At 41.7% G+C, this 22,613-nt stretch overlaps 1 protein-coding gene across 1 annotated transcript in view; it reads left to right on the top strand.

Moving 5' to 3' along the window:
- The window catches only part of JAKMIP2 (janus kinase and microtubule interacting protein 2), a 106,470-nt gene that overhangs the window by 50,922 nt on the left and 32,935 nt on the right, over nt 1-22,613 (top strand). The window contains exons 2-5 of the mRNA XM_039484815.1: nt 8,338-8,608; nt 13,241-13,738; nt 19,899-20,108; nt 21,253-21,351. Coding sequence (XP_039340749.1) covers nt 8,480-8,608; nt 13,241-13,738; nt 19,899-20,108; nt 21,253-21,351 — 936 coding nt within the window. The 5' untranslated portion in view covers nt 8,338-8,479. The remainder of the gene's footprint in view (nt 1-8,337; nt 8,609-13,240; nt 13,739-19,898; nt 20,109-21,252; nt 21,352-22,613) is intronic.

Here is a 22,613-nt window from a genome sequence, read left to right as displayed (position 1 = left end):
ATGTGCTTTAAGTCTACAAAGTTATCCATTCCTCAGTCCTCCCCACAACACAGGGTATAACAAGTGAGGCAAAGAACAAGTATGACAGCAGCTACAAGTAATGAACCCAAAGCTCCAGGGATAGTCATGTAATTTGAAATATCACAAGGGAGAGATACTGTAGGCCCAAACTGACCTCTAACTAATTTCCTGCCTACCTAATGTTCTTAATTCTCTTTCCAATGCCCTTGTAATATTTTTCATATTTGCTTTTTCCCCCCTCCAAAACAGCTACTTCTGCTGGGGTTTTTTCCTCTTTAAATACAATGTTGAATGCCAGCAGCTAACTCTCATATTAACTCTTATAATAAACAATCCAGTCGGAACATGCAAGAGTAGAGAAAGAATTTTGATAAAGAAACCGTTCTTTTTGAGTCCTCTACAGGATGGTTATGAACAGCAGTAAGGAAATAAGGATTATTTTTTTAGATGGAAAGGAACCACCCTTTCCATTGTACTGTAGCCATGTCACGCACTGCTGAGAATTTTGCCAGTTGCTGCTCATTTAGCAATAATTTCCTTTTTTTAGGCACATCTGACATGTTCTAAGCTGGCCCGTGAGAGAGATCATTTCCTTGTTATTGGTTGATTGCAGCTTCGTTTTGATTGCAAACTGCTCACGATGACAGGCTAATTGCCATTCTGGCCTGTCGGACGAGGAAAAAAGGCTGCCACAAAGGCAGCTTGGCAGGCTGCTATTTCACGCCCCGAATTATTCCTGCTCCACCATCCAGACTACGTTATGGAGACTACTTGGTGGGGAATAGAATGAATCAGATTTCTTTGGTTAGTGATGATTAGTGCAAGGCCATATGATTTTACTTTGTTTGTGTAAAGCAAAAGGGGTTTCTGAGACTGGGGAGACAACTGAGTTGCATGTAGCCAGGTTATTTCAGTGGCCCAATTAACAATGTTAATTTTGACTCAGCATCTCTGAAGAAATGGGGCCTTGAAATATTATTTTAAGAAGGGAATTTTATATGCTGCAAATACAGGAGAGTATTTCACAATCAGATACATATGGTGGGGCTTAGCCCTCGGGATGTGTGCAGCACTCCTATGGATATCAATAGGACAGCTAAGCTTGTAGGGTGAGCATAATATCACGGGCAAGGCCAAGATGTTCTGAGGGAAGCACTTTGCCCATGCTAATTTAGGCCCCAATCCTGCAAAGATTTCTGTGCATGTTTAACTTTACCCATTGTGAACAGTCCCATTACTCACCTTTGGAGCTGTTTGAAAAAATGGAATTTCCATCCCAGGGCTCTGATTCAGAGTACCATGATGCATTGCCTTTCTGGAAGACTTGCTTTAGTCACATACAAGTTATTGGGCTCCATACAGGAGTAATGGGATGAAAGTCTATGACCTGTATTATGCAGGACATCAGACTAGATGATCTAATGGTCCCTTCTGGTCTTAAAACCTATGAACCAGTGGTATGTTATAGGGCAGTGAAATGCGAGTCAGGATTCAGGTTCTAGTCTCATCTCTGTCACTGACTCCTATATAACCTTGGACCCACACAGGACAATTTTTTTAAACTTAGTTTCCTAAAGTTAGGCACCTCGATCCATATTCAGGCACCTACTTACGTGGCCTGATTTCCAGAGGTGCTGAGCACCTCCAGCTACTATTGACTTCTATAGGAGTTATGGATGCTCAGCACTTCTGCAATCACTTATTTCCCCATCTTTGCCCCAAAATGTGGATACTAATTCTTGCCGATCTCACAAGGCTGTTGTGAAGCTTTGTTAATTGATGTCTGCAAAGGACGCTGAAATGTGCTGTGGAAATATAAAGTGTTGCTTGTAAGCTTGTCAGGTTTGTTTTATTGGTGATCACTACAGTAATTCAAGAATTAAAAATGATCAGAAGGCCTGATGGCTTCCACGTGAGGTACAATTAAGGAGGTGTGTTGCAAATGGGACCCTTTGTGTGCATTATTTATATTAAAATGCTTTACCCTGTAGCTCAGACCTTACATGCAATGTTTCATCCTGTTATCAATGTTAGCATTTCAGCTGTAAACCCCTGAAACATAGAGCTTAGAATGGAAATGCTAAGAGACGAACTGTAGAGGGGATTTAGGGCTCCACTACAAGAAAAGATGCTAACAGAAGGCCTTGGATTAAACCGTGTGGTACACTTTGGGGTACATTAAAGCACTGGATGATAGGCTCATCTGCGGCTATACATTGAGTTCGGCTGAACAGGTAGTCAAGATGATGTCTGAGCTGGTTAATACAAAGTGGTGACCTTACTGAAAACGTGAATGAGATGAATGAAAAGAGCAGCACAGACAGGGTCAGTCAGGAGTTATGAGCTAATGGGATTTATCAAGTGCTTTAACTCTTCATTTCAGTCTATATCCCTGCAGGGGATGAATTGATGCCTAACTAGAAGTTACCTACGATTTTGTCAAAGTCCAGCTAGTGAGCAACTGAGAGACAAATGTCTCAAGATTTTTGACAAAGGAAGCGTTGGACTGGCCTGTGATTAAGACCTGTCCTATCACATTTTCTTGTAATTGGGTTTGGACAAAGCTTGACTCTTTCTTATTCTTAATCTCATTGACAAAGATTGAAAGGTGAACACCATCACACAGAGTCCTCTACCTAGCATTATACTATCACACACGTGCTCTCATTCTTTGGGACAACAGGATGCACATTTCTCTAAACTGGGTTCTGAATTTGCACTCATTGATTTCTTTGACAGTTTTACCTGAGTAAAAATTGAGCGAAGACCTAGGATTTGTCCCCCTCATAATACTGTACACCTAATACAATGAGACCATTCACAGGCAGCAGGTCCAAAACACCAGGCCTTTATCGGGAACATAAAGCTTAATGTCAAAGAATCTCAACGTACTTTGTTATGTTAATTATTTAAGCCTCACAACTAGACCTGGGCAGGAAATGGTTTTCTCGCCTTGTGGATATTTTCAAGAGTTTGAAGCTTTTTCCGATCTTGAATAGGGATGGAAAGGCAAAATCTCCAAAATATTCACGAATCAATTTTTTTTTCATTTCAGGTCAGTCAAAACATTTCATTTCAATAATTTCAGAATGTTTCATTTTGATTTTAACCTTTATTCTTTTTTAACCTTTTTCCCCAGTCTAATTAGCTTAAATTTTGAAATGAAAAGTTATTCTGACCTGGAAAACCTGAATTTTTCACTTAGAAAATGTCAAAATGAAACATTTTTGACCATTTTGAAATTTTTTCGAGTTGGGAAATTCATCAAACCCAGCTCAGACTTGCAAACAGTTTCAGTTTTGATGAATTAACATTTTTGATGAAAAAATTACTTGTTGAAAAATTCCCAACCAGCTCTATTCACAATGCCCTTGTGAGACAGGTTATTATTAATTATTATTATTATACCCCTTCTACTGATAGGAAAAGCGAGGCATAGAATTAAGTGAACTTTCCAAGATCATACAGTAAATCACTCAGTGGAAGGGATGGGAAAAGAACACAGGAGTCTTTATCAAAATCCCTGATCTAACCACAAGACCACATTGCCTCTCTTCAGAACTGCCTTTGATCTGGAGAGGTCAGTATTAACCTGGCTCATGTTACTGTAAATTTTCTTAAGTGCTACTGCAGACAGACAGTCTAGCCACAAGGTTATCTGCAATATGTATTCAATAGATATTCTTAACTACTTTTGTAGATTAGACTATAGCACAACTCAACACGCTAAATCTGTCTCTGCATTAATAAAACAGTGAAAGTGAAATTCACCAGGGTATCAAAATGTTTGTATCAGAAATGCTGCTACTTCTCTTTTACAGGCACTGGTAGTTTGTTTATTCTGGACTTCTAGCAGAGCATGTGACTATCACAGATTATGTATTCAAGGTCTCTGAAAATTGTCCCTAGGGTGATTAAGACAAGAAAAGGCAACAGGTCGCCACTGAATGCTAAGAATTTTGTGCAGTTCAAGTGCTAAACTGTGTCTGCATGCCCCAAATATCCATGTATCCAGGGATATTTCAGTTATTCTCCAAAGTGGATATCAACCAATATCGTTATCAACCAAACTGTTTTCACCACCAGTAGGCATGGCAGCTAAATCAAATTCAGAGAAAGGCTGTAAAGTGGACAGAATGTGGCTGCTTGCTTCCCAGTGCATTGTTACCTTTGCTAATACAATAAATACTATTTTATAGCAAGTAAGGTAGTTTCTGAATGTTATTCTACTGCAGTACTTCTGGAGTTTGAAATCCCAGTTACTGCTTATTATAATGATCTGTTTGTAGGGAAAGGGGTGTTTTTAAGTATGTTTTGGTTTTACGGGCAATGCACATTTAAATTTGCATTTGCAATAGATCAGGGCTGTGAGAGGATTTAAAATGATTTTTCTGAGCCGGAGACAATCTTGGAGACTTTATAGTCATTCTTTCTTTGTTGTTTTCCTTGTTGTAAAGTAAAAGACTCCTCTCTGTGAATGCCCACAGACCACTGGCTCAACAGAGAGGCAGCTGGAGGCCACAACAGATTTTAAAAGATGGAGATAAGCAGAAGCATGTTGGAGTCTAAGGCTCTGGCTACACTGGAGAGCTTACAGCGGCGCAGCTGTACCAATGAAGCTGCACTGTTGTAAGCTGTCTAATGTAGCCGCTCTAAGCCAACAGGAGAGAGCTCTCCCATTGACGTAATTATCCACCCCCAAAGAGCAGCAGTAGCTATGTTGGCGGGAGAAGCTCTGTCCACACCAGTGCTTAGGTCGGTGTAACTTATGTCACTCAAGTAGGCGCCTCACTCACACCCCTGAAAGACGTAAGTTATACCAACATAAGGGGTAGTGTAGACATAGCCTCAGATGAAAGGTCTTGGAGAGGCCAGCAACACAGTGAGATTCTCTGCATGAGGTCTGGAAGTTGCTCGCAGCATGTTGGAAGGGTCTGGGGCCTGTTACATGTTGAGGGAAGATCATGGGAGTATAATGGAGCTGGACACCTGAGGGAAGAGAGATAGATCTTTAGAGCTGGGTCTCCACAGAGGTGTAAAACTGCAGGCACTCTTACCTGTGCTTACAATTGCACCAGTTTGTTGTAGATACTTCACCTGATTTGTGGGAGCAGAAAAACAATCCCACAGCACTTTTTATGACCAGTAGTAGAGTTAAAATAAAAAGTTATCAAATTCTGAATACAGTTGAAGAAATTGTGATCTGCTAATGAGTATGGTATGCCCACACTGGTAGGCTAAACCCATCCAACACATTGTTTTGAATTATATGCTCATCTCGATTTTTTTAAAGATATAACATCTGTCCATCCCAGGATAACAGTCTTTGGAGAGATGATAAAACAGCACATGCAAAATACCTCAAGACTATAATACTTCATTGAATATGTCCATTGTGCTGCTAAGAGTTAACACTGAATCCCAAGATGAAATGACATATCCTTTTTATGACCTTCCTTTTGATAGTCGTGTACCTTTCAATCTCTGAAGATCCATATTTTCCCATTCCAGAGAGAAAGTTATTAGTGTGAAAGATGTCAAAAATAAGCAGTACTTTGCCATCTGGTCATTATTTATTAAGTTTACTGAATCTAGTAAGGTTGTTACTAAACCAGCTAGCGTAATGCCCATTAAGTCTATTGATTGTTAAGAATCCATAACATGCTGCTGATCTTACTAGTGATTACAGTCTTGGGACACAATACTCCACACACTTACTTCAAGGCTCAGTGCTTACTGAGACCCATTGACTTCAGTTGGGATTTCCCACAGTAAGCACTACACACAATAGTCAGTTTGGGAAGGATTCGGCCCCAAAATACAAATTCGAAGTTACTCCATGAAGTAACCCTTAGCAGAATTTGGCCATAGGAATTGCAATTCGTTAACGTGCTTGTAATTTTTGTATTAATGCTCATTATATGATTGTATTGTATTACTGCTATACTGGATTTATATTCACTGTCATTGCTTGGGTCTTGTATAGCCAGCTCCTAATCCATTATGAAACAATCTTATAGACCCATACTATCAAGTAAACTCAGCCCTGTGGCTGGTAATAATGCTAAGACAGCATTTTAAGATTTGTAAGCAAAGTAAGTGGCCCAGCCCAGTGCATTAGCCAAAGCTTCTGTTATCTCAGCAGTTCAGTGTGTCATAGCAGTCTCTGTAAATTGCTTGCTAACCAAATGCTAAACCCATGTTTTTATCTGCATAAAAAAGATATAATGAATATTTGATAAACCAATAGGGAGGAAATTAGCCCTTTGGAGGAGACTAGGAATTTATTTTGTCATGCCTCATTTTAGATCCTCTCTTTACTTTCACATTTCTAACCTCAAGTGGTGCTCCTGTTGCAGCTTAATATGATTTTCCTTGCTGTGATTCCAGCCTGCTCTATCTTCATACACAACAGCTAGCTGGGTAACACTGAGACATTCCATCTGTGTAGCAATGATATGTTTAATCATCATGCTTTATGCTTTCAAGCTTAAGTATCCAAAGTATCTCATTCCTCAACTAAAAGCATCCATCTTTTATGGACTGCTGCCTTTCTATGGGAGGCTGACCTTAAAGTACCTCAGCACACCACAGGGCTACTCCTGCAGGACTGTAGTTAGTGATGCATGCCAGCTGCAGTATTATTAGTGTTTGAGTCATGAGATCACTTTCAGCCAATCAGAACTGAGGTGGGCTCAGAGCCTCTGGTACCCTCTGCTGATTGGGGTTCTGTAGTAGGACAGCCAGTGAAAGTACTTCCTATTGTAACTGCAGTTCAGGTCTTTAAAACAATCACTTCCCTGTAGGGAAGCGTCGCCTGTGAATTTTTAATCTATTTTCTTTCCTGCTTAGCTCATAGACTGTTTTCTTTCTCCCGCTCAATCCCTTGCATGGTTAATCTTGAGAAAGTTCAGCCTTTGTTTAAACCCAAGCATATCTTAAGGCATTAGCATTCATATGTCATCGGCAGTCAGATTTTCACATTCTTAACCATTCCCATCTCCTTCGCCTCATTTTCTGGGCTTGAGCTGGACATTATAATGTCATCCCTGCTGTGCTGCATTACAACACAGATGATAAGAATGGGCCAGTTATACTACGCCGCTTCCAGAGTAGATTTTCTTTCACAATATTCACCCACTCCTATAACAAGCATGAGTCTCGATTTACTGTAATCTTTGGGCTCCACTCTGATCTCAGTCACACCATTGCAACTCCACTGGAAACAATGCACTGGTGTAACTGAGAGCACGATTAGACCTTCTGTCTTCTGTTTTGCATGGGCATTGTGCAGGAAATACTGGCTGGATTCTGATCTTGGTTACAATAATGTAAATCTAGAGTAACTCTATTGATTTCAAAGGAGTTACAACAGCATAACTGGGAGCAGTATATGGAAGCTTAGTTAAAATGGAATTAGAGGATGACATTTTAAAGGATACATTTCATAATATACAAGTGGAAATAAAAATTAATTCAAGGTAACAAGAAAGAATGCTAGTTTTTTCACTGCATGACAAAGTTACTAATGTGTATTGGGTTATTTCCCCCAAAAGGTGTCAATCACCCTTTGGAATCGTAGTCTTTGTCTCTGATTCATCTAGAGAAGTGGCAGTGGGACTACCTGTTCTCCAGTACCTACAGGGAAAGTTAACCCTGGTCCTTGCACAGGTGACCAGGAGAAAGGATACACAGGGGAGGATGAGAGACACATCCAGTACACACTCTGCTATGCTAGTCCTGGACTTCTCCAGATCACCAACCATGTCAATGTGTATGTTGGTTTTGTGCTATGAACAATTGTCGTGTAGGACTTGGAGATGCTAGGGACTTAATGGCCGTGGAGCTGGCACTGCCAGCATGCCTCTGAAGGTAGCCATCCCATGTCAGGATAGAGACACTGATTGATGAGGCAACATGGAGGATGCTTGTTCTGCTGCTGCCAATGCCGTGGTTATTCTGCACACGCCTCTTTATCCAAGGCTTTGAATCAGTGGCAATCACCAGAACTAAAATTATTTAAAAAAATCTCTCTCTTTGCTCAGCTACAAAAATCCTTATGAAACAAACTGGCTCCTACTTCTTTGCAGAATGCCCCCTGGAGAAAACAAGAGGGAGGACACAGCTTTGCAAGCCATTAGGCATGCCAAGCTCACACATAGCGATTTGATTGTGCTAAAATCCCCCTTGCAAGTCTCTGGACAGAGGTCATAGTGTTTGGAAAAATGAACTATTGTCTTAATGTTTTGTAACCACATGAACCCTTGTGATGCCACTGACCCACTTACAAATAACAGTGTGTCTTATTTCTCACAGGGCTTCCAAAGCGGCTGAGGACAGGACCTTAAGGAATGTCACACAGTAGGTGCTGAGACAACTTGCACTGAACAGAACAAACAAAGATGGCAGTCCCTATTTGAAAGGAATTAAACGCGTAGACTCTCATTAGGAAGAAACAATGTCAAAAAAAGGACGTAGCAAGGGCGAGAAGCCTGAGGCACTGATTGTTGCCCTGCAGGCTGCCAATGAAGAGCTCAGGACCAAGCTAACAGACATTCAAATCGAGCTGCATCAGGAGAAATCGAAGGTGAGTGAAGAGTCAGTATTAAATGACAGTATCTGCAAAAAGATCTGGAAAAACTGTATAACAGAAAATCAAGGCAGGCACATATTTTTTTAACCAGAAGGCAGGGCCTGATTCTTCGGTACTTACACCATTTTTATCCCGACTTCAATGGAATTACGCTCTATTTACAAGGGGGTAAGTTAAATGAGGCTCAGGCCTATGAAGGAGAAGTTTGTTGACCTCAAGATCCTGGCTGCATTCCAAGTAGTTAGATTTATCTTGCCACCCTTAAATTTGGTGTTAGTTCTGTGACTGCCATGTTTTTCATTTGTTATCTCTGCCTACTGTGTAGTGTTGCTGTGCATTCTCAAAGGGCTTATTTTGGCCACTCCAAAGAGGGTTGCATTTCACTAGTGAGTGAAGTGCTCCATAAATATATAATGTGTGATTCTGTGCTGTGCCTCTAAGGCTAGGTGCACTGCATTATAAACCCAGGTCTATGGCACCCAGGCTTGCGGTACGGGTGTTTCCTAGCCCACACCTGAACTTCCACTCTGCATTAAAATTGCTAGACCCAGGTCTCATAATCATGCTAACGCATCCATGCAGCACTTCAGAGTCAGACCTTCTGACTCTGGTCTGCAGCTTGAGCTGCATGCACACTGCAAACTGTCAGCGACGGAACCCAAGTCACAGTAGGACTCTGCCTCTGAGCCATCCCCGAGCAGGGTCCTCAGACCCAAGTCCTAAATGCTTGCTTACCCAAGTCAAACTAATCTGTATATGGACAGAATGGAGGCTTGGGCTCAAACCTGAGTCAGAACCTCAGTTTAATGTGCAATGTAGACCCTACCTTCAGGTGGGGAGGATCCGCAAGGGGAAGGGTCCCAGAGCTCAGGCTCCAGCCTGAGCCGAACATCTACACAGCAATTTTTAGCCCTGAAGCCCAAGCCCCACAAGCCTGAGTCAGCTGACCTGTGCTAGCCACAACCATGCTGCTGGTCTTTTATTCAGTGTAGACATACCCTTAAGGTACATCTACACTGCAAAAAACCCCAAACCCATGGCAACAAGTCTCAGAGCCGTGGTCTATAGATACGGGCTCACGTTACAAGGGTAAAAATAGCAGTGTAGATTTTCCTGCTTGGCCTCTAAAATTCAGCGAGGGGGGTGGGAGTCAGAGCCTAGCTCCACCCCAACTGGAAACAGCTACACTGCTACTTTCACCCCCGTTGCACAAGTCACAGTCTGTAGACCCTGGCTGAGCCTCTCTGCGTCAGGTCTTTTTCTTGCCGTGTGACATACCCTAAGAAGCTGGAGAGGCCCAGTATAACTTAGACAGCACTTGGGGTCTAAAGTGCAGCAGCCTCCCAGGGATCTCTATGGGCCGGATCTCTTCAGTGCTGTCCCACCCCAATACATGTCTGTTGCGTCAACCCAACAGCCCCCTGAGGCCTGCAGGGCATCTTCAGGAAGCAGCTTTACAGCCGACTTCTACAGTGCCTGCACTGAGGGAATCCTTCCCTGGCAGAATATGGGGGGTTTAGGACTCTTCATGCCGCTCCAACTGAAAGGGACCGGAATGGGGGTGACGGATCTCACCCACACTGTACATTTCTAGCTGTCACTGTGCACTTGCTCTGCAGAGAGGGTGCAGATAGCCTTTCCACCTCCTGCTGGTCGTGCTTGCAGAAGTAGATGGTTTCAGGTTGGCAAAACATCATCCAGTTTTGAAGTTGCTTTGCAATATAATGGGGTTTTTTCCCACTGCATCACTTCCTGCTTTCTTACGCTCAAATAAATGTGTTAGTCTCTAAGGTGCCACAAGTACTCCTGCTTTCTTACAGGTGCTTCTACTCAGGAGCCCATGACATTACACGGGTGCTCTGGAATCTCCAGTGCATTGCCAGGTGCAATTCAGAGTGTTGCTTTTGTCCTATAAAGTCTTATACATTGAGAGCTAAGTGTCCCTTGGATGCTAGTGAGATGGTGGCCCTCTTTAGTTTTAACAAGATGTTCTTTATGAGCAGCAAACAACAGAAGTCCCATGTTATAGTTGTTGTTGATTTCTTATCCCCGAGTACTGAGTTTATGGCCAATGCTGCCCAGATGCTAGCACTCTGAATCTGCCACTGAGCCACAGTAGCAGTTTCAAAGGGCAGCACTTAGTGCTGTGGGTTTTTTTTTTCCAGTTGATTGTAATTGAAGCCTGTGACAGAAATTCTTTGACTCCTTCACAACATGGCCTCAGGCAAACAAACCTAGGCTGGGCTGCTTGTAGCATCCAAAACTGAACAATAGCAAGTGCTTTAGCTTCCATCGGGTCTTTTATCGTGAAAGGCTTTCTTATCCATATATCAAAGCTAATGGCAATCTCAGAGGCCCATCGGCCAGTTGAGAGGAAATCAGTTTCTTTAGTTGTAGCAGAAACAAGATGAAAGAACTAATAGACAGTTTGGGGTTATCTGAAGTGCTGATAATCTCTGGGGGTGTTTCTCCCCTCACCCTTCAGTGAGATTTATAGCCATTAATTGCAACCCATTTTAACATGGCAGGATTTGCAAGCAGCAAGGAAACTTTCGAATTCATCCTGCATCTCAGACTTTTCCAGCAGGCTGATCTCAGAACCTGGAAAGGCACAATGGTTTTTCAAGCCTTGGCACTGATGTCTTAGCACACAGGCAGGGATTAGCTTCTCTTCTTAGGAACCATAGGCTGGCTGCCAGGAACTTGAAGGCGTAGTGAGTTTCTCTCATGCTTTCCACTTCCTTTTCTCACTGACCCCCTCTGTCTTTATTTCCACTGTAACCCTAGGCTAATAGTACAGTAGCTCCACTATGGTATGGTGTTAGCTGTCAGGGAGGGCTGTGAGCACTCAGCCCCTTTGAAAATCAGAGCATTCGTATTTTGTGCCTAAATACAGAGCTTGGTGCCTAATTTTAAACACCCAAGTTTGACAACTTTGACCTGGGCTGTTGAAGAGCTTGGTGCCCTAAGAACGAAGTTGAATATGAGTCAACAACGTGATGCAGTTGTGACAAAGGCTAATACCATTCTGGGGTGTATTAACAGGAGGGTCGTATGTAAGGGATGGGAGGTAACTGTCTCACTCTGCCTGGCACTGGTCAGGCCTCAGTGGCAGTACTGTGTCCAGTTCTGGGCACCATACTTTAGGAAAGATGTTGACAAATTGGAGAGATTCAAGAGGAGAGCAACAAAAATGATAAAAAGTTTAGAAAACCTGACTAAGAGGAAAGGTTAAAAAACCTGGGCATGTTGAGCCTTGAGAAAAGAAGACTGATGGGGAGATGTGATAACAATCTTCAGATATGTTATCAGGGTTGTTATAAAGAGGACTTTGATCAATTGTTCTCTGTGTCCACTGAAAGTAGGACAAGTAGTAATGGGCTTAATCTGCAGCAAGGGAAATCTAGGTTAGCTATTAGAAAAAAACTTTCTAACTCTAAGGGTAGTTAAGCTCTGAAATAGGCATCCAAGGGAGGCTGTGGAATCCCCATCACAGGAAGTTCAAAGAACAGGTTGGACACCTGTCAGGGATGGTCTAGGTTTAGTTGATCCTGCCCCAGTGCAGGAGGCTGGACGTGATGACACCTCGAGGTCCCTTCCAGCCTTACATTTCTATGATTCCATAAGTTGTTCACTGGATTTTTTTTTAAGAAGCCCTAAGAAACACACTGCTCAGTTTTAGGATCTGACTAACACTTGTCAGGATAACTTTGGTGACCTGAAACTGAAGTGAAACTGGACTTTTAGGACTCTTTTCCCCCTTGGAGATATATTTTGGTTGAGAATATATCTGAGACCACTTGGGGACAGAATGGAAGAGAAACATGTCACCTCAATGCATATTGCATACAGCATTCTCTAGCTTTAGCATATCCCATCCTTCAAATCAATTATGACTGTAAGCAGGCACCACCCGTGTCTCCTGGAGGGCTTTCAACTGAGGTAGTATTTTATTATTATCATTATTATTGTTGATTTTTTAACTTTCCTGGTCTTTCTCACTTTAAAAGGTTTGCTCACTCTCTGATTCTTTATAGTATTTTTTAAAGGAAATTGCCGCGGGAGTTTTTAATCATTTTTAAATCCTTCCTTTCCCTTCTTACTGTAAATAATAAGCCTGTCACGTTCAATTCTTATTGAAATCTCTTTCTTCATCAAGTTGCATTCCTTCATTGCATGCTCACGTGAGTTTGATTTGTAGGGTTGCTAACGAGCTCTAAAATGCACATACAAGTTTGTTGGATAAGGTTAATGAAGATTATTGGGTTGCTCTATTATTGCAGGGTGGGTCGTTGCACGGGCAACAGGCTTCAGTCATTTGTTTTGATGAACAGCAGTGAAGTACTTGTGTTGAGAAAAAATATGTAGGGACAAATGCTGAAGTCCTCACTGAGGAAAAACTCCTAATTAAGTTAATGAGACTTTTTGCCTGAGTAACGATGGGATAAAGTTGAGTAAGTGCTTTTGGATGTGGCCTATATTTTGTCATACTGAGGGTGCTGCAGGAATCGATGAGTATCTCAGGTGGCTTCCTGCCCTGAGTTGCAGGAGTGTAGGGATACTTCAGATGGACATGTTTTATAACATATTTCTGGCAGTTGATTTTCTTTTCTTCTCAACCTGTAGGTCAGCAAACTTGAAAGAGAAAAGATTCAAGAAACTAAGCGGATCAGAGAATTGGAGCAACGCAAGCAGACTGTGCAGATCACTGAACTTAAAGCCAAACTCCATGAGGAGAAAATGAAAGAGCTGCAGGCAGTGCGGGAGAACCTAATCAAACAGCACGAGCAGGAAATTACTCGGACGGTTAAAGTCAGAGACAGTGAAATCCAGCGCCTCAAGTCAGCACTGTACGCTTTGCGGGACGGGAGCAGTGACAAAGTAAGGACAGCGCTGACCATTGAGGCTCGTGAAGAGGCCAGGAAACAGTTTGACTCCGAGCGCCTTAAACTTTTGCAGGAAATTACTGAACTAAAATCTGCCAAAAAGCAGGTGGACGAGGCCCTTACCAACATGATCCAGGCTGATAAGATCAAGGCGGGTGATCTTCGGAGTGAGCATCAATCCCACCAGGAAGCCATCTCTAAGATCAAATGGGAGAGTGAAAGGGATATTCGCAGACTGGTTAGTAATCTCCCTATGCACCAAACAGCTGGGGTGACTCCTTACAGCCTTGTTGATTTGCCTCTAGTGCTGATAGCTTTCCTGTTCAGTCAGACCCGGGCAATGCAAATTAGTTTGCAAACAGATTAAAATACTCCCAATTACCACATCTCTCTCGGAATTAGGTGAGATGAAGTTGGCGGGAGCTGCTCATCTGAGCTACTCACGGGGCTACTGGAACCCAGGAGGAAATATGCTAATGGTATATTCTGTAACAAATTGGTAGTTTGTATGTGTATAAATAGATACACACACACGCGCACACCACTGCCGCCCTTTCTGGATGGAATCAGAGCTTCTCCCTGCTATGGCCCTATACTGCTAACAGGAATTCTCTTTTAGCTCGAGTGGTAGGGGCCTGTGCTTTGGAAGCAGGAGGCTCTCACCAGATTCACTGCATAAATATTATACCTGCCCTCTACAGCAGGAGACATCAGTTGCTTCTGTGCTACCCATGGCCACTCAAAACTTCACCACAGCAGCAAGAACAGGCCCCAGATCCTCCTTCCCTGAAAACACCGGTCCCCAGCCCTTGGGTTACAGGAGAATTTCAGTGTGCAGTATAGGGCGTAAAACATGCAGATTTATAGCTTTACCAGATGAATAGATGTAACACCTTTGCCTGGCTTAACTCTTTCTATTAGTCTTTCTATTTCCTCTCTGCTTGCCCACGTGTATTTCTTTGTCAAACATTCTGCTTAGGGAAAAGTGGAGTTCTCCTCCCAGCTTGCAGTGCAGCAGCAGTAGCTCTGTCACAAAGAAGACTGTAGCGATGTTCTTCTGTGCAGTGACTTTGTCTTTCTAGCAATCTGACACAAAATTAAGCCACCTGCACTGCAGGTGCTGGGGGCTTTAGCTAGCAGTGGGACTGAACAAAAGCCCTCAGCTGTAAATCCCTGAAATCCAAACCCAGCTCTATAAGACTCCGTCTTTGTAGACATGAGCAAGATCCTGCCTTAGGGCTAGTTTGTGCCATTGGACTGTGTAGGGAGCTGTGCAGCCCCAGGACAGCTTTGGGATGGATTATGCCTCAGAAGGCACAATTCCTAGGAGAGTGCCAGGAAGTGCAACGGGAATGTGTGGGGCGCCCTCTCCATACTCCTGGTCCTGCCCCCCTCTACAAACCTCTCAGCCTGTTTTGGGCAAATTACACAGAGTTCTGTGACTGACCGTTCCTGGTTCTTGCCCAATGTGTTGACAGAGGGAAAAGGCTTCATGTGCTTTCCTTCTTCTACCAGCATTGTCCCAGTCACCAGTGCTAAGGCCAGGCACAGTCTGGCACCTAATAGTGGACTGAACCGAACCATTGGATCCAAACACCCCAGAACTTGGGGGGTGATGGAAATCTAGATCCAGATTTGGCTGCTGGGGCCCATCCATAATTGTTAATTATATGCAACATAAAATCAAATTAATCTTCAGAAGCCAGCAGCATCAATGTGAAGGTCTCCAGCAAAGAGGAAATTCTGGTTTTTGCCACTCTGCAGTTTCCTCCAGATATTCCAAGAGGTTTCCTACATGTTACTAAATCTCAGGTTTGTATTTTCAACAACCAGAGGATTTATCATGCTGGCTCAGAATACTGGACCATCAATTCCCTCTATCAGTGTCCAAACCTTGTGCTGCAGAAGAAGATGGGAACAAAAAGCCATGCACCCAGTCAAATGTGCAACACTAAGCAGCACTTAGATATGCCAGTGCTAGGTACTTCATTATTTCAGGTAGGTAGGTAGGTAGGTAGGTAAGTAGGTAGATAGATACTCCTCCTAAAATCTGTACTGATGAGCTTAGATCCCAAAACCTTAGCTTAGCTGTGTACAATATCTACCATTTTTATTATTGGCCATAACATTAATTATTAATTATTATTATTATTAGAGCAGTCAATTAATCGCAGTTAACTCACATGATTAACTCAAAAAAATTAACCGCAATAAAAAAATTAATTGCAATTAATCACAGTTTTAATTGCACTGTTAAACAATAGAATACCAATTGAAATTTATTAAATATTTTGGATGTTTTTCTACATTTTCATATGCATTGTATTCTGTGTTGTAATTGAAATCAAAGTGTACATTATTTTTTATTACAAATATTTGACCTGTAAAAATGATAAACAAAAGAAATAGTGTTTTCCTATTCACCTCATACAAGTACTCTAGTGCAATCTCTTTGTCGTGAAAGTGCAATTTACAAATGTAGATTTTTTTTGTTACATAACTGCACTCAAAACAGAACAGTGTAAAACTTCAGAGCCTACAAGTCCACTCAGTCCTACTTCTTGTTCAGTCAATTGCTAAGACAAAGAAGTTTGTTTACATTTACAGGAGATACTGCTGACTGCTTCTTATTTACAATGTCACCTGAAAGTGAGAACAGGCATTCATATGGCCCTTTTGTAGCCGGTGTTGCAAGGTATTTACGTGCCAGATATGCTAAACATTTGTATGCCCCTTCATGCTTCAGCCACCATTCCGGAGGACATGCTTCCAAGATGATGTTAATTAAAAAAATAATGCATTATTTAAATTAATGACTGAACTCCTTGGGGAAGAATTATATGTCCCCTACTCTGTTTTACGCGAATTCTGCCATATATTACATATTATAGGAGTCTCAGACAATGACCCAGCACATGTTCATTGTAAGAACACTTTCACTGTAGATTTCACAAAACACAAAGAAGGTACCAATGTGAGATTTCTAACCAACCCAAGGTTTAAGAACCTGAAGTGCCTTCCAAAATCTGAGAGAGACGAGGTGTGGGACATGCTTTCAGAAGTCTTAAAAGAGCAACACTCTAATGTAGAAACTACAGAACCCGAACCACCAAAAAAGAAAATCAACCTTCTGATGGTGAGATCTGACTCAGATGATGAAAATGAACATGCATTGGTCTGCACTGCTTTGGCTGTTATTGAGCAGAACCCATCATCAGCATGGACACATGTCCATTGGAATGGTGGTTGAAGCATGAAGGGACATATGAATCTTCGCATCTAGCACATAAATATCTTGCGATGCCAGCTAAAACAGTGCCATGCAAACGCTTGTTCTCACTTTCAGGTGACATTGTAAACAAGAAGCTTGCAGCATTATCTCCGGCAAATATAAACAAACTTGTTTGTCTTAGTGATTGGCTGAATAAGAAGTGGGACAGAGTGGACTTGCAGGCTCTAAAATTGTACATTGTTTTATTTTTGAATGCAGTTATTTTTTGTACATAATTCGACATTTGTAAGTTCAACTTTCATGGTAAAGAGATTGCACTACAGTACTTGTATTAGGTGAATTGAAAAAATATTATTTCTTTTGTTTTCTTACAGTGCAAATACTTGTAATAAAAAATAAATATAAAATGAGCACTGTACACTTTTTATTCTGTGTTGTAATTGAAATCAATATATTTGAAAATGTAGAAAACATTCAAAAATATTTAAATAAATGGTATTCTATTATTGTTTAACACTGTGATTAATCGCACAATTAATCGTGATTAATTTTTTTAATTGTGCAATTAATCACGATTAATTTTTTAATCACTTGACAGCCCTTATTATTATTACATATTAAATTTAATCTAAAAGGAAATAGGAATTCTAGTTGAGCTAATAATATACTTGCAATGCCCCAAACATGTATTTGATCCATTAGTGTCAGGATAAGAGAAGAGTTGTATTAGATATTACATGATTTCTTACTGCACGTTGTGGTTATGTCTCTGTCTGCAGTTGCTACCTACCAGCTTTTCTAATACAAATGATAGTATGGAAAGATTTTAAACAGTGGAGGGGAGCAATGTTCTCTGCTTTAGTCTTCATGGTGTCATCAACAGTTATAAAAACAACACAGAAGGTCAAATTCAGTGCTGGGGCAAGTGGCTACAACTCCACTGGCTTCAAAGGAGTTATGCCCACTTGCAACAGCAACAAATTTGGTCTGGAAAGTTGAATTCACAATTTTTTTCATTTTTAAATCAGTGGGCTAGACCCTAATCTGGGGTAGATCACAATATTGCCATTACCCAGTGTTCAGAAAAAATGAGAAATCAGACCCCTGAAATCAGGAGACTGGTTTAGTAATCATGAGAGTTTCAAAATAATGAATGTTGGGTTCTTTCTGGTTGGCCTTTTGCTTTTTTGAGCCTTATGGTACTCTTGTGTCATATTTTCAAGCTTTTCTCTTAATCCTGAGGACTAAGATCTTCCTTTTTTTCTTAACTGGAAGCTCAAACTCTCACACAATGCCATGCCTCCAGCATGTGGGCTTTAAGATAAACAGTAAATAGCATCAAGTATCAGAGGGGTAGCCGTGTTAGTCTGGTTCTGTAGAAGCAGCAAAGAATCCTGTGGCACCTTATAGACTAACAGACGTTTTGCAGCATGAGCTTTCGTGGGTGAATACCCACTTCTTCGGCTTGCATCCGAAGAAGTGGGTATTCACCCACGAAAGCTCACGCTGCAAAACGTCTGTTAGTCTATAAGGTGCCACAGGATTCTTTGCTGCTTCTACAGTAAATAGCATGAGACTCACAACAAAATTGTGAGAGCTGGCTACACTGATCAACTCAGCCCAGCCCTGGATGAATATTCTGTGAGTGATTTGGTATTTTAAGCAGAAAAAGAATCCCTTTTTAAAGCTTTTGTTTGTATAAGTATCATGCACTAGGTCAGACTTTGATCTCATTTACGCCAGTGTAAATCCACTGTATCTCCACCGAAATCAATGGGGTTGCATCAGATTGACATGTGTGTAACAGAGAGTAGAATCTGGCCTAGGGTTACCACCTGTCCGGGTTTTGCCTGGACAGTCCAGGTTTTGGCTTCTGTATCTGAGTGCCATCTGGCCCATTAATTTGAAAATATACTTTTGGGAGGATTTCAATATGCATGTAAGGTGACAGGATTAGTAAATATCTTTGAGGCTCTGGGCAAAATTCAGCACAGTCAGCATTCTGGTTTTGGGGAAATGACTCCTGTAACTTTCACAGGTTAACATGCATTTTTTTCCCTGAGTGTTTTACAAATTCTGAGTCACTGAATTTCCTTAGGCTCAATGGCGTTTAGCTGGCTCATACCTATCTTTAAAGTTTTCAGGGCTTATGTGCAGTGATCTTATTCTAAACGTTAGTTACCCCTTTCTCTTCTAGTCTTCCAGTGTAGCTGCCTGGATAGCAACAGTCATCCAGATTCTAGTGAAAGGGATGAGACACTTCAATATGTGCTGGATCTGCCTGGAACATTAGGCAGGAGTGACACAGCTAATGAAACTTATGGACCTTGATTCTCCATTCATTAGAATGACACTGCCAGTAGGGAGCGGAGAACGAGGCCCCTAGACTGCAAGTCTACTAATAGAGGGGACAGATCCTCAGCTGATGTAAATCAATGAAGCTGTGTCAATTTACACCAGCTGAGGATGTTACATTTGTGTAAAATGAGTATGCAGACCATATCCTCAGCTGGTGTGAAGCAAATTAGCTCCATAGCTAGGGATCTAGCCTAATCATATTAATTTTGGTTGTTTTACACTTACTTTGAACTGGTCCTGGTGCAACACCATCAGCTCTGGTCACTCTAGCTGGCGCTTTGGTCTTCCAGAGACTGTGCATGTTTGATGATGATGATGAAGGTGATAGACTAAACTCTTGGTCTGATTTTCAGAGAAGGTGAGCACCCGCATCTCTCATGTACATCAGCAGGGGGTGAAGGACATGGGCACCTTTGAAAATCAGTCCATATTTTGTGTATTGATGTACTTCTATATCATTCAATGTATGGCCTTTGCTTATCATAGACTGACTAATCCAATGCGGTAACTATTTGTTTTTTATGATGTTGAGGAAGTGTGTAATCCATGAGTTTGGTTTACTATTTAGCCGCAGATACAGCGGTGAACATAAGGTGACCAGACAGCAAGTGTTAAAAATCGGGATGGGGGTGGGAAGTAATAGGAGCCTATATAAGAAAAAGACGCAAAAATCAGGACTGTCCCTATAAAATCGGGACATCTGGTCACCCTAGGTGAACAACAACAGTAAAGTGATCTCTCCTTACTCCTGCAGTGCTGACATTCTGTTGGGCTTGTGCAGTAACACTGCTTTTATTTCTTAATTCAGATGGATGAAATCAAGGCTAAAGACAGAATCATCTTTTCCTTGGAGAAAGAACTGGAGACCCAGACAGGCTACGTACAGAAGCTCCAGCTGCAGAAGGAGGCTCTGGATGAACAGCTCTTCTTAGTGAAGGAGGCGGAGTGTAACATGAGCAGTCCCAAACGAGAGATCCCAGGAAGAGCAGGAGATGGGTCAGAGCACTGTAGTAGTCCTGTAAGCAGGTTTAAATGTAATCCAAAATACAGACAATGGGCTTTATTTGGGTTGCAAAATTATTTTGCTTAATTCCTGCATCATTTTCATGTTGCTATAGTAGTTAAGCCTCACTCTGTGAAGTGTCTTCTAGTGGTAATTCTAATTACAGGACATAGTTCTTGGCACAGGAAATGTCTGCTGGACTAAACCATTCAGGGCCTATTTCTTTACTTACACTTTTGTGCAAAGCAGATATAAGAAGATAAAGGCAGTTGAGAATGACAGTGTTTTCCTTGTTTTCCAACCTGAGGTTCTTTCTGAAATAACCCTCCTAAGTAGAGTTGTTCAGAAAATAAGGGGGAGGAGGGTGTTTCTGAGGAAAATGTCTACAAAAATGAAACATTTTTAGTTTTTGTCAAAATTTTCATCAGAAATTTTTAATTTTTAATCAAAAAACAAAACCAGAATTTTTATTCCAACAGCTGAAAAATGAAAACTTTCATCTGAAAATTGTCAGAAACCGAAAAATATTCCCATGGAAAAAATGTTCAAGGAAAGCAGGCACTTTCTGAGAAAATTTTAAATCAACAACCTAATTTTCCATCAAAAAAGTTCCAATGGAAAAATTTTGACCAGTTCTGTTCCAGTCTAGTAACCCCTTCTATGAATCTTCCTCCTCAAATATATCTGCCAAAGTCCAAAGGAAGCTGCCCTCAAGGTTCAGTGTTAGACCTATTCAAGTTTCTTCCTTGCAAATGTTTGTTTCCCTTTGCTTTGAGCAGTTAATGCTTCCTGAGCCAATGAGTTCAAACCAATGACCTGAGCTTGCACCTTATTTGGTCATCAACACCAGTGCACCTTGAATGTAAACTGCTACCAACAGAATGGCATGCCATTTGCACCCATGTTGCACATGAGTCAATGACCACACAAGCTGCATTGGATAGTACAGAATGAAGTCCATGCTGTTTTAACTTTTGCCCATCATCTCGGTACTTGTGACAGACATCGTAAATGATGTCAACCTTAAAAATGGGTTTCATTTAATTAGAAAATGATGGTTCGTCTTCTTTGTGAGCATTCCAGTCCATTTGTTTCTTGTCCAATGGACAGTTTCAGAGGAGCTAGAAACTAAATATTCTTTCTTTCTTTCAATTTACAGGATTTACGCAGAAATCAGAAGAGGATGGCAGAGCTGAATGCCACTATCCGGAAGTTGGAGGACAGGAACACACTGCTTGTAGATGAACGAAATGAACTGGTGTGTGCTCTTGTCTGTGTCAGATTGGGGAGGCGAAGAGCTATAGGAAAGGAAAGAAGAGGAGTCTCCAAGGGTGTTAGAGGCAGTGAAAGTTCATGCTGTGACCACCCACTACCTCTAGGGCCCAGGGGCATGAGGGGGTTGGAAATGGCATTGTGATACTCAGGTAGGCTCAGCTGCCTCAAGGCCTAAGCCAAAGCCCATTGAAGGCAATAGCAAGTGGCTTGGGATGAGGCCCTCGGACATTAGTCCACCACATTCACTGCCCTCCTGGTATTTGCTGTCTCTTGTGTTTCATTTTAACACGCTACCATTCTGTGTATCATGGAATGCCTGAGAAAACACCTCATAAAGCACAACATGGTAGCTCATTACATTTAAACCCACGAGGTAACAGTGGGCAGCCAGGGTCAGCCCCAGCTGCCAAATGAATCCAGTTCCTGCATCTCCTGGCCCCACTCACCCCAGCCAAGGGCTCTGTGGATGATGGTTACATTAGGATTTCTGTTGGGCTCTACGTCTCCTGCCAGTCTAGGGCTCAGGTCCACAGTTCATAGGGGTCTAAGCTTAATCTGCCACAGGTCAGAGGGTTCTTGAGGAGCCTACCAGGAAATTTCACAGTAACCCTGTCAGCCAATCTGAGATGGATTTCCTGTTTCACTGGTGACATGTTTTTTCTAGTTCTGCTACAGATGAACAGCCCACAATCCCTGAACTCCAGCAAGGACACTGTGCCACAATAAATAAATTGGACTCATAGGGCCGTGATTCTGATCTCACTAATTAACCATTGACTTCAATGGAGTTACACCAACATAGATCACAGTCAAAATTGGTGAGCCTTTCTATATTCGCTGCCTTGACCTTTTCGTATCAGGGGTTCCTGAGCGAACAGCAGCATCTGGTCAGTATACTGTAAATCAAAGACTGACTGTTTTTCAACATTTTTGGCATACAAGAATAGCCAGGTTGAGGACAGTATAAATAGCAGATCTATACAGAATGGATTACAGTGTTGCCTGATTTAGGAGGTTAATATTATTAATTTGGATAGCAGGGGTTATAGACTTGCCAATTAATCTGATCAGAAGATAATAAGGTTTCTGTCCCAGAATCAGGCTACACAGAGTATGCAAAGGACCCTCGGGGGTATGACAGGATGCTCACACTGAGGCAAATATAATCTTAAAGACTTTTATTGAGATAAATGGAATTATAATTAAATAATAATTAAATGGTATTATATACTATAAAGCTTTTGA

This window comes from Mauremys reevesii, linkage group 8 (assembly GCF_016161935.1).
Source record: "Mauremys reevesii isolate NIE-2019 linkage group 8, ASM1616193v1, whole genome shotgun sequence".
NCBI lineage: Eukaryota > Metazoa > Chordata > Testudines > Geoemydidae > Mauremys > Mauremys reevesii.
Note: the sequence above shows the minus strand (reverse complement) of the source record. Positions and strands in the feature narration are given on the sequence as shown.